The sequence below is a fragment of the Mesitornis unicolor genome, unplaced genomic scaffold, assembly GCF_000695765.1.
Source record: "Mesitornis unicolor isolate BGI_N332 unplaced genomic scaffold, ASM69576v1 scaffold10541, whole genome shotgun sequence".
Taxonomy (NCBI): domain Eukaryota; kingdom Metazoa; phylum Chordata; class Aves; order Mesitornithiformes; family Mesitornithidae; genus Mesitornis; species Mesitornis unicolor.
Genome location: NW_010161688.1, coordinates 21,660 through 34,382, shown reverse-complemented (window position 1 = coordinate 34,382; position 12,723 = coordinate 21,660). Strand labels below are relative to the sequence as shown.

The window sequence follows — 12,723 nt, the reverse complement described above, 5'->3', positions numbered from 1 at the left end:
TATCAGGGTGGTTGAAGTCCCTCATGAAGACCAGGGCTAGTGAACACGAGACTGCTTCTCTCTGTCTGTAGAGGGACTCATCTGCTAAGTCTTCATGGTTGAGTGGCCTGTAACAGACCCCCATTATAATGTCACTTGTTCTTGCCCTCCGTTTAGTCCTGACTCATAATCCCTTGACCGGCTCCTCATTCATCCCCAGGTGGAGCTCCATGTACATTAGCTGGTCATTGACATAGAGGGCAACACCCTCTCCTCATCTACCCTGCTTGTCCTTCCTAAAGAGCCTGTATCCTTCCATTCCAACACACCAGTCATAGGAGCCATCCCACCACATCTCCATGATGCCAATGGCATCATAGCCCTGTAGTTGCATGCACATATTTAACTTCTCTTCTTTATTTCTCATGCTACGTGTGTTTGCATAGAGGCATTTAAGTTGGTCTCTTGATAAAGCTAACTTACTGGCTGGAGTGTCTGTAATTCCTCTGTGCTGCTCCTCAGGTGCTCTCCTGTTGACCTGCGATTCTTCTCCTCCAGGCTCTGGGTATTTATTGCTGGCACTGGCAATAAACTGGTAGGAGTGGGATAAACTGAGGTTCCTCTCCCCAGCAACTGTAGTTGCTGCCCTCTTCACCACCATGGCAAGCCTATGACCAAAAATGTTCTTCCCCTTCTCTGACAGATGGAGCCCATCAGCCACCAGCAGACCAGGTTTCTCAAAGTGAGTCCCATGGTCTAAGTAGCTGAACCTCTGGCTGTGGCACCTGTCCTGTAACTATTTATTGATTCACCAGGTTTGACTGGCCCTTTCAAACCTCTTCCCTTTGGCCAGGAGGATTGATGAAAAATCAACCTGCACTCCAGAGTCTCTTACTGCTGCTCCCAAGGCTTTGTAGTCTTTCAGAATTTGTGAATCTAAACTGAAAATGTTCTGTGATAGCTTAGATTTTTGGCTTTATTCATACACATTCAGAGCAAGATGAAGTGAATATACATTTTATTTTTTTTCTTAAATTAAAGCAAAAAAAAAAAGTGAAAACAAGTGAAATCAAATCCTGTATGGGAAATTTAAGGTACCTTGTTCTTATTTTCACAAAAACATAAGGATGATTATCCTCCAGCCTTAAAAATGGGAAGACTCAACCTGTCAGCAGTACTAAATGAATGTGATGTTAACAAATATACTATCAGCCACTTCACCAGTTACCTTTGGGAATATGCCCTTAGCTTTCTTGGTAAAGCCTTTACTATTGAGAGCATTGAGAACTGTTTCACAGAGAGGAAAAAATTCCAAATATTCTAAAGCTCTCAGAGCACTTACTGCCTGCAGTTCCCTCTATTTAACATTAAGCAGCTAAATCGATGTGTAGGAAATGCGGTAAGGATACTTGAACAGTCCTTACTTTTACAGCTAACAAGCAGCTTCTTCAGCTAATGGAGATGACTTGCAGCTGACTTAAACTTAATTACATAAAGGCTACCATTTAGCATATTCACCTATTCCATTGTTAGCTATCACAAAGTTTAAATAGAAGATCCTTGGTTTAGGAGAGTGTGTTCTGATAGAGTAATCTCTGAGCTTTTTCTGTGTGTACTGTGTTCGAAATGTTTTCGTATATGTAATCTCTGTTTAAAAAGAAATTAGTCTGTACCACAGCCTTTCTGTCACTTCTGTGTTGCTGTTTTGCTTCCAGAGGTTTCAAAAAAAAACCTCAAAAACCAAAATCCAAACCATATCTCTATATATTTTTTTTACTCTTGCTTATTTGGGTAGAAATTAGGTAAAAGATTTAAAATGATCGCGCAGAAGGAGATGATACTAAAATGATTATCTAAGTGCTTCTCTTTTTATGCTACCTCAGCTTTCATGAAAACAGCACATCAGAGTATAGTGTATTTATGTGTATTTATGCATCATGGGACAGAAAGAGAGATGAATTTTTCGCTTGTGTTGTAGATGTAATTTTTCTTTCCCTAGAATTTTTTGGCATCATGGATAGACTTTAGTCTTTGCTTGTAGCATCAATTTTTATTGTTACTTTCACTGGGATACTGTGGGTAAATTTTGTAGAATAGAAAACGAAAATTAAGGTAGTTGTGAAAATGAATAGTTTGAAAATAGTACTTTCATTTCTTAGATTGACAAAAGATCTTGCACTTGCAAATTAATCAAATCGTAGACTAGTAACAGGAGAAAAAAAAAATCAGCCTTTTTCTCTAGAGCACATACTTGCTTGATTGACACAATCAGGCTACAACATGTTTTTGTGATAGAAATTGCACACTGGTGAAAGCTGAAAAGCCTGATTTCCCACTGCCTTCTGATTGCAACACTAAAAGACAGTCAAACCAGGCTCAGTATTAGGCAAGATCAGTTGTGTATTGGTTGTAGTCCTTGCTTTTCTTTTGAATAGCAGCCCTTTCAACTATCATCTGTAAAAAAAAAAACTTATTTTATTCTGAGACAAATTTTAAAAAGAATTCTGCAGAGAAGAAGGAAATTTCTAGCCAGATGTGTGATCTGGTTTCATCGTCACCTAGCAGAATGAAGGAATTTGCAATAATCAATAAAGGGAACTAATTTCAGTGAAAAATTATGGAAAATTCTCAGTCTATAGAATTTTCTAAAATATGAGAAATTGTATGTAGAATTAGTCAATCTAAAATGTCCTACGTGAGTATTTTATTGATGGACTTTGGCTTTCAAGAACATCATCAGTATGGCTTCTAAATCAAGTGCATAGCAGGGCCACTGCCTGGAAGCGGAACAAAGTGACTTAGAGTAACTTCACACAGAGTTATGAAAAGAATAAAAATCTAGAAACATGACATTCAGGAAAGGCAAGGATGATTGGTAGAAACCTACATATAATGATGATAGTCAAATAGAGGAAAACAAAAAGAAAGAGAAGAAGAATAAAGAAAAAGAAAAGAAAAAGACCTCTTCTTTGGATGCTCATGCCAAATCCTGTTCTGTGAAGACTGGTTTCTAGTTTCAGTTTACATCTTCAGATATTTTGAAAGCAGAAATCTTTTAAATTCAGGGACTCTTCACTTTTTGAACTCCTGAGCAATCCTTTTCATTCGTGCCCTTGGCAAAAATGAAAACAGGATCTCTTTTTCTGTTTGCGGCACATATTTTACCTGGCTCTTCCTGTCATAAAAAATCTTCAATTTTAAGGGCTGGGTTATTCAGATTTATTCATGATCAGCTGCAACTGAAGTCATGTAGTAATACTTCTGTCATGACAGACAGGGAGAATAAATAACTTTTTCTTTCTTAATAAAACACAAACCAACAACAAAGAAACCAGTCCTAAAGCTTATAGACAGTTCTTTTAGATGCATTTTTGATTTGTTAGTAAACATAACAGATTTGTCATTTAATTCCTACTGTTTGTGTATGGTTTTGAGATCTTGAGTTGATTCCAAAGAAAGTTGATGGAGCCTCCTTTTGAGTTTGTGACATCTGGTTGAGTACTCTGCTTGTCTGCTAAAACATCTTCCTACAGCAGTTACATAAAAGTGGAAAAGTTAAGAGTTTTCATGATGAATCAATTTTGCATTGTATTCCACCTGGAAAAATGTCACACATCTGTCTTATATTGCTTCCTAGAAGAATTCTAGAGAAGTTATATTTCTGCATAATTGTGTGATATGTTGTACATTTGCTTATCTTCTTCTATGTTCTGGACAGCATAAGTACCACATCCATAGTTCGATGGTTGAACTTCCTTCAGTCCTCCTCATTCAATGACCCAGTTTGTTGCACTAAACACAAAATTTGCACAACCTGAATATTTCACTGACCCCTTCTTACGTCTGCTCCCCATAGATGAATTTGACAAAAGCATCTGTTTCTGTCTTGCCACCCAACTCTTCAGTTATGCCACTTGTTTCTTTCAGGATATTTAACCAGTTTTCACTGTGGTGCAGTAGGTCCATGTGGATACAACTCCTGATTAAGTACAGTTATCCCCTGTAATGTTTTAGCTATTCATATTCTACTGAGAAGGGAGGTAGGTGATACACTCAAGATGTTCAGAGAAAGCTGGCAATTTATTATTTTTTTTTTCGCACACCATTTTAAAGATGAGTACTTGGTATAAATATCGCTGTAGTTTCCTTTTTTGGTTAGTGACAATGTAACTGCAGCATGCTTTCTCTGCCTCGTGAGAGTGCTTTTCTCCAAGGAAAGTGAGATGGCTTTAGCATTACTTGCCCATGTTACATGATGTGTGTGTACTCACAAGAAAATGAACTGAAAAATAATTTCCATTCTGCTTGAGGCTTGGACGCTTTTTATCACTGTAAGGGTTTGCAGAATTGCAGGTATGTTTTAATTTGAACTAATACTTGCTGACAGCTGTACTAATAGATCAAAGATGGAGTAATATTGTAAATCTGTACATTGTGACTTTACATCTTCAGGTATAAAATACCTTTTCTTGAATATGCTGTAATCTTCACTTCTGGACTCTCAAAACTGCAGGGAAACTTCTAGATATACCTTGAAATGGGTTGAGAATCTGCTACAGGTAATATATCAACTCCACACACTATTGTTATAATGAATGTAATCCAGATATGGATCTTTCTTCTTTCTTCTCTTTTTACAACTATACTATATCCATCCAGTTTGACAGCGAGTGTAAAAGGTGTAGGTAATTTATTAGATTTAAGATGCTTTTACCAGACAGTGTAGGACTTGAGGTTCATTGCTATTTACTTCACTGAAAGGGAACATGTAGGAAGGTAGAAAAGAAAGAAAATGTACTGTAGGTAAGAAGGAGACTTTATTTGGTAGACTATGTAATTAAAATTTTGATTTTTCTGTTGTGTTTTTTTCCAGGTAATGAACTTTCTTTGTTTAAAATTTATAGTGCCCTTTAACGTTGAATCAAAGTCTTTGGACAGATTTTTTTCAAGTCTTATATTTTTCCTTATGTAAGGATGAAAGAATATTTTAAATCTTGTGCAAATCACTATAGTCAACATTAGAAGTAATCTGTGCACATGACAGAATAGGAAGCTGTTTGACTTACTCCTTTTAGGACATTACTAATTGGAATATCAGGAAAACAGCTTACTTTTCTTACCACTTCTGAATAAAAATAAGTAGGTCTGCTAGTCCTAAAATCATGAAGGAGAATGAGAAACAGTAATTCCTGTTCAACAATATATTGTTTTTTTAATTTAGTTTTCCTTAATTTTAAACCTTAAATTCCTCATTTTAAATAAGAACCAAAAACCCATAGAAGATGGATAAGCTACCCAGTATATTTAATATTAATGACAGTTTTTAAAACTCCAATTGAGTAGTAAGGTTGCCGAACAGATCTTAGTAAAAGTGAGTAAAAGAATAGTTTACTAAATATAAAGTTAAATTCATTGTTTTATTTAATAGAACATAGGATTCTGAGAATTTTAGGACTGCACACTTAAATGTATTTAGATAATACACTGATAACTTTTGATGATACACTAACCCTGCTCTGGGAAAATAAATATTACAGGTGCAAGATGAGATGAGTATTGATATTAAATCATAGTTTTCTGCTGGTTGAGACACACCATTAAAACTGATAATTTTGAACAGCCTGCCTTCATCTCTGTAGCATATGTACAGTTTGATTTGTATTTTCTTCATCAAGTCCTGCCTGCAAACAAACAAGCAATCTTAACATAGGTATGATGATGTTTTAATGTCTCTAGCTAGTATGCTGGGACTATTGTCTGTGGCTCGTATTATCACACAGCTCATCAATTTTGTGTGATCTAAATACTACTTCATGGTATGTTCACTCTCAGTCTAAAAAGGCAAAGTTGAGAGTTGTTAACTGAATATGGATAGTGTCTGTTAATGCCACAGCGATGAGGTACTTTTAGTGGTATGTATTCTACAGTGAAAGTAGTTCTCAAATTATGTATTATTTCATCACAAAAGCAAGAGTAATTCTGTATAGCTATAGAAAGCAAATCTAATAAAGGAGAAAATGCTGTCATCATATGTTCATAATTTAGTGCAGAATTGCACTTGAACCAACTTGACTGCTACTTTCTCAAGCTGATACATTAGATTTAAAACCTACTGATAAATGTACTTCTTCACTTAAATATGAAAGTGAAGCTCTCTCTGGAATGACACACTATTGAAAGTTCCTTAATAACATCTGAAAAAATGTTCTGAAAGCAGTTAATGAACATAGCATTACATAAAAAGAGGGAGAAGGTCAAAGTTTGTTTAGTAGATCTCTGCTTTGATTTGAAGACTACATTTCCAGGTTTTATATGATTTCTCTGTACAAAGATTGGAGTTCTGTTATGAAGCTGTTAAGGTCAGAAGGTGAAGGAAAATCAATGACAGTTGAGGATAAAACTCTTCAGTGCTCTGAGGAAGAAAAAGTGCTGTAGTGCCAAATATACCGATTCAACTTTCAGTTCCCTATATGCTTTTGTGAATGTCTGTAACAGGATTATCACAGATTATTTTCTTCCAATGTCTGCTAAAATGAGACTAATTCTCACAGATTATTTTCTTTGAGCTTTTGAGGCCAATATATGTCAATATCTTGCCTCTTTCTATATAGATGCAAATGACAATAAGGTTGGAGACTAGAATCTAGCCGTTACCTGCAAAAATACTATGACTTGCAAAAACATAAATTGCATTTAATATTAACGAAGGATCTAGGAGTCAAGATTTGTTTTCTGAGCAACTGACTTTCCGAATCTATGAGTATCATTGTAAAAAAAATTATACCTTGTAATGAAAATACTTCAGTATCCAGCAACATCTATGAGTAGTTTTCCAATAAAGATCTCTAGAAGATGATGTCTTGCAATAAATCTGAAGTGACTTACAAGATGGTGATAAGCATTGAGACAGTTTCTTATACCAAGATATTCTGATATTGTGAACTGCAAGTCAGGGATGATAATAAATTTATCTTCCGTTTTTTCAAGATTATGTACATTTTTACTGGTCCTGTCTCAGAAAATAACAGAATTATTGTCTCCTGCCTAGGATACCTCTCAGTTAAAATACCCTTTAAGTTATACTGTTTTGCTATATGTTTGTTCTTTGTGGTTAAAAAATTATGTTTTAACTTTTTTTAATTGGTGGATATGTAATATTTGTGTATTCCATCAAGGATTTAATAAGGTATTTTTATTGGGGTGTATACATAATGAAAAATTTGCCATCTGCTTTGCAGTGATCAGCAGCCAATGTATGTGTTTTGGAATTTATTTGCATTGCTTTATACAGAATGGGATTTATGTTCGAAATCACAATTTTCTTTAGCTTTCTGAAAAAAAAACAAACCAAGAAAGTCAGAGTAACACTTTCCTGTTAGCTGCTTCTTGCTTAATGACTTCATGGGACTGTGTTTTCCCAGGCCTTTCGAGGTAGTGGGAGGAGAGAGCATGTTTTGAGGGTAGAGAACCAGGACTTTTCAGGTAACCTTTGCTCTGCCAAACACTTTTCATGATTTGTGAGAAAACCACAATGTTGCTGTTGTGATTTGTTTGGTGTTGGTGTTTTTTGCTTGTTTTGGTTTTTAATTATTTTTTTTCTGTGCTACCCAAAGTAAACAGCATACGTCTTTGTAGCTCTGAAAAACTTCTGTGTTACATCCTTCAGTTACCATACTTCTCTTCAAAGGCGTGTCACGTTAAATAGCTTTCAGAATAAGGACTGTAGATTGTTTTGCTCTCCCCTTTGGGAGTAAGTACTGAAGTAGCTTTGGCACACACTTGAGAGAAAGAAAGAAAGAGAAACTAAAATTTCTTGGGAGCCTTATTGTGAATTATTCTTATGGATGACAGTATAACCTTTCTATCAGTCCAGATCAAACTCCTAACCTTTTATGCTTTCCTTAGTCTCTTCCTGCATCCCTGTTGTCCTTTCATCTGCATCCGTTTCCTGAAATTCAAGCTTCCCATTTCCCAAGCTTTTCCTGTTCCTACATTTGTTAACATAAAACCTGTACCACTTCATTGGTTATGTCCAGAAAATGTGTGTATCTCTATTGTTTGCTTCTGAGCTGCATCAAGCCTTTGTCTAGCAGCTACAGCACCAGAAGAAACTTTGGAAGCAAGATCTGCTGCTGTAGCTACAATGTGGGTATATGAATGTGGCTGTATTTTGTAATCCATTTTTATGCTGGTCCTTTTCTTCCACTTCAGAAAATTGTGCAGTGTGGCATTATAGTCAGCAATAGCATGTGGTCCCTCTCTGTGGCCTCATATTCAACCCAGGCTGTAGTCTGACTCCACAATTCCATTCCCGTCACATCATCTCCCAGGCTTGAAGTGAGTTTGTTAAGAATGTGAAAAAGTTAGAGAACATGTAATGGCAAACAAATCACAAATTAACTGCCACAATTTAACCAGGTTTTGTGAGCTGTTTGACTTCTCCGGGTTACCAAGTGAGGTGATTCCAGATTTCATATGAACTATCTGAAATATTAAACTGCTGTACACTGGGCTCTATGAGTATTTCAGTTGTGTTGAAAACCAGTTATCTGAGCCATTTCACATGGTTCACCTGAAAGATTCTGTCTACTGTGAGGACTTTTTTCTGTTTAGAGTAAGGTTCTTAACAGAAGCAAAACTGAAACTTGAAAGCATTAGGGTGGTGAGACTCAGTCAGCTGAAGTGAATTGAGGAGTTCCTTGAGTGCGCAATGAAGCTGGTGCTTAAGAGAGTTAGATGTGGATCCTCCACAGAAGAAGAAGGGAGCCTGCACAGGCAGGCCTGTAATCAGAACTGAAAAATCCATATCTTTTTGTTGGATTAATTTGAGACCAGTTTGCAAGAATGGTTACCGGGTTCTGTGTTCAAACCTTACGCATAAGCTGAGAATATCTTGGGAAGCTGACTGCACAAAGTAAGTGGTTTCCCCAAACTGCTGCTGTTCAGATGCCTTGTGCCTGGGTTGAAGTCCTGCTTATTTGTGTTCAAGTAGGACTGTGAACATTGAATTCCTTGAGGTGTGTGATAGAAATCTGTGCTCCTTGTGCTCTGTACACAGATAATACTTGCTCAACAGAGATGCGTTTTTTTTTCTAGCTCGTTAACTCTTCCCTATTGTTTAACCATGTTAAAAATAGTTTTAAACTAGTAAAGAGCAATAAAAAGTCTATTACAGTGATCCAGTACTTATTTCATTGTGATTTGAGCAGTTCAATGCTCTTTGTTGAATAAACATTTGTGCTGCTTATCAGATATTTGTAGCATCATCAGTATCTAAGACCTGGACTTAATGACTTTGGGATAGAACTGTCACAGAGTTAGTGCTGCTTTAAAATATTTTTAAACAAGTCCATTTTTAAAAGTCCGTTGTTCTCTACTAAACTCTGAAATAAACACATAAAATGTCTCAGTGATACTGCTGATATCATGTTTTTGCTGTTTAAAGGGGAGGAGTTCAAAAGCAGAAGGATGAAATAAACTTCATGCTCCATTTGTTATACTAAAGGAGATCATAATATGATGGTTTCTATTGCCTTGTTGTCTGTATAATAGTGAAACATGCATTAAGTATCGTTATTTGCCTGAACTACTATTTTTTTTCTGCTCCTGTAGGCTAAGATACTTTACAGCAATGCTTTCTCTGTTTAATTAAAAAAAATAGTGCAAGCTACATCACATTTCACACTTAGAGTAATCATTAAAAAGTTGACTGTTTCCAATGTTTAAAATGGAATAGTGTGTGCAGTATTACTGTTTATTTAAAGTACATACAAATAACTTCATATCTTTCTTAGTGTATCATGCAAACTATTGGAAATCACTGACTTCAATGACAGTATCTTTTTACAGAGCTTATTTGCTGTATCTTATATGTACTCTAAAAGTATTGGAACTAAATCCTTCCCAGTAGTCAAAGGAACTATTTTAGGAAGTAGGTTAAATCCATATTCACTGCACTGTCTTTTGTCCCTACTCTTGCAAGGCATGAACGTTTTAAAGCAGAGGAGACATGTAGATCCATCTGTCTTAAAGAAACAACTGGCTTCTATACTGCTATATGCTTGGTACATACTGGAGCACATTTGGATTTTGGGGAGCACACCCTAACCAGCAGATAGCCTGCTTCTCAATTTAATATGTGATAGTTAAATGATCCTTGACTTCCTGAATGAGTCCTGCATTAGATGTTAGGTTGAAATCTGTTCCATATGTGTATGGGAAAGTGATTCCTTACTAGGTCACCTGCACAAGATGAATCGGAATTTTCAACTTCCCTCCACCACCTCAATATAGATGCTATATACATATATTTGCTTTGCAAACAGAAAACTAAAATACATCCAGTTCTCTAACACTGAGTTGCCAGTGAACTCAGAGATCAGAAGACAAAACTTTGAGTTCCTATCTTCTAATTTAATATCTATGCAAAGGACAGCATTGCTTATTTTTGTTGTTTGTTCTTTTTGTAACTTGATGGTGAGGAGACCTTTTAGATTTTCTGATAGAAACATAGGAAGAGTAAGTTTTGGATTTTTTTCCAGGCAGATCTACTTCTGTTTTCCTCAGGGAACGGGATGAAGGGATAGCTGGCAGTTTGTCACTGAGGCTATTTCCTAATTGCATTTTTCTCTATGTTGCATGTGTAATCTGATTTGTAATTATTATTTTTTTCTTGTCTTTCCATACTTACTAAATCCTTTGCAAATGGCTCTTTAGCATAAGTGAAGAGCATGTTAGTAAGATGGCATTTCAGATAAAGCTTGTTACATTTAACAGTACAGTTTGCTTGAGAAAAGATTATACATGTTGTTCTATGATTTATTTTTTAATTTTAGGCAATTATACTTTTAACTGAACTCATCAGAGAGAACTTCAGGAATAGCAAATTGAAACAATGCCTTTTACCAGCGCTTGGGGAGCTTCTTTACCTCATTGCCAGCAAGGTAAGACTGTCAAGTGATCTTTACAAATTTAACAAATGTGAAAAAAATTTCCTATGGAAAAGTAGACAAAAAAAAGAGCAAATTACTTTGTCATTTGCATCCTCAGCAGTTTCTTGTCCGTGTATGTTCTGTGATACTTCTCCTACTTTAAGAAACATGTTAGTCCAATCATATATTTAATCAGAGATAAATTAAATAGCATTCTTCAAGTATAGAGTTTTAACTCTGTAAAACAATTTCATCAATCACCATAATGACTGCTGCCCTCCAAGTGGCAGATATGTGTTAGAACATCTTACCTAGAGACTTTGATCAAATAAGATGTGCCAATACAGCCTACGATATCTATAAATTAATATATCTTGTCTATATTAGATTTTATTCTAGCACAGTTGGATTCGCAGTGCTGTGGAAAAGGAAATTGAACTATCCTGACTAATTTAAAATGGAATTACGGTGATTGCAGATTAGAACTGATTTAAGTCTAGAAATAGTAGATTCACATTAAAAACAAACAGAGGTTATTTGTAGAAAAGAAATACTATTAATAGTGGGAATTGAAGACAACAGGTCCTTTAAACCTTCACCTTTCTTTGTCCTTACTCAAAGAGTAGAATTCTTTCTTTTTGTTATTAGAAACAAAGGTGACTTCAAACAGGAAAAACAGCCCTAGCTTCTCTGAAGCCTTCATATTAACCGCATCATCTAATTACTCTGAATTCTATTATGTTAGTTGGTCACTTGGTAGAGGAATGAAGATATCAAATGGACCTGCATTTTGGCTTAATTTTTTACTGTCCTTACTTTATTATTTTATTGTCCTTTATGTGTTCCTCAAGACGAAGTAGTTGCCTTGTTTTTTATAGGTTAGTATGCATTGTCCTTTTCTGGTTAAACAAATGCCAAAATATCTATCAAAGACACAGAGTGACAGAATTCATTCTAGCACTGAGAAATTATGTTATGAAAAATACATCTACAGTCACAGTTTATTTTTATATGTTTTAATACTTTCTCAGTTTTCCTCAGGGGAAAAAAAATTGTGCTTAGCATCATCAGACAGATTGCAAACTATATATTTTTTTACCACAATAAAAACAAATAAAACTCCAACTTGAAAACTATATTTGGCAAGAGTATTTTGCACTGCTTGATTTTATGTTGAAATTAAGCTTTAGTGATAGAAAGAAATCTGTTTCTACTGGTTCTGTAACAGCAAAATCATTTGCATGCACGGACCCTAATAGTTTTTTTTCTACTGAAAATGTGAACTGACAGATTTTTGAGTCTATATGTATTTATGAACTTCACAATGTTTGAAGCATGATAAAACTTGTATTTAAGTGACAACTCTGTCATGTTTTAGGAAGATCTATAGTAATGGGTTGCATTGCGTTGAGTTATAACTAAGAAATTATTAGAGAATAGGAAGAAATATTTGGAACTACTCTACACGTATGTGCTCAGGGCACTGTCTCGATAACACTTCAAAAATATCAGTGTGATTTGTGTGCTCGGAGAAAAACTCTTTATAAAGCTGTTCATTTCTCTATACTGTACCGACTTAACCATACTCCAGTGGTGTAGACGTTTTGTTGGTCATGAAACTGCAGAATGAAAGTATTTAATGACCTTACCAAGATCTCACACCAAGTCAATAGTAGTATAAAAACATGAAACAGGAATGCTTGTTCTCAATTTATATTTTTAAACAGCAAAATTTTATGCCTTGACTAATTTAATAAAAAGCTCCTAACTGCATCTGATTCATTAGGAACTGTACATAAAATGATTTTGGTTT

The 12,723-nt window shown here is 35.4% G+C and overlaps 1 protein-coding gene across 1 annotated transcript in view; it reads left to right on the top strand.

Moving 5' to 3' along the window:
- Nucleotides 1–12,723, top strand: part of LOC104547623 (serine/threonine-protein kinase ULK4-like) — a gene marked incomplete at its 3' end in the record, with an annotated part of 59,428 nt that overhangs the window by 29,575 nt on the left and 17,130 nt on the right. Inside the window, exon 17 of the mRNA XM_010193406.1 lies at nucleotides 10,815–10,922. Within this exon, the coding sequence (XP_010191708.1) occupies nucleotides 10,815–10,922 (108 nt within the window). The remainder of the gene's footprint in view (nucleotides 1–10,814; nucleotides 10,923–12,723) is intronic.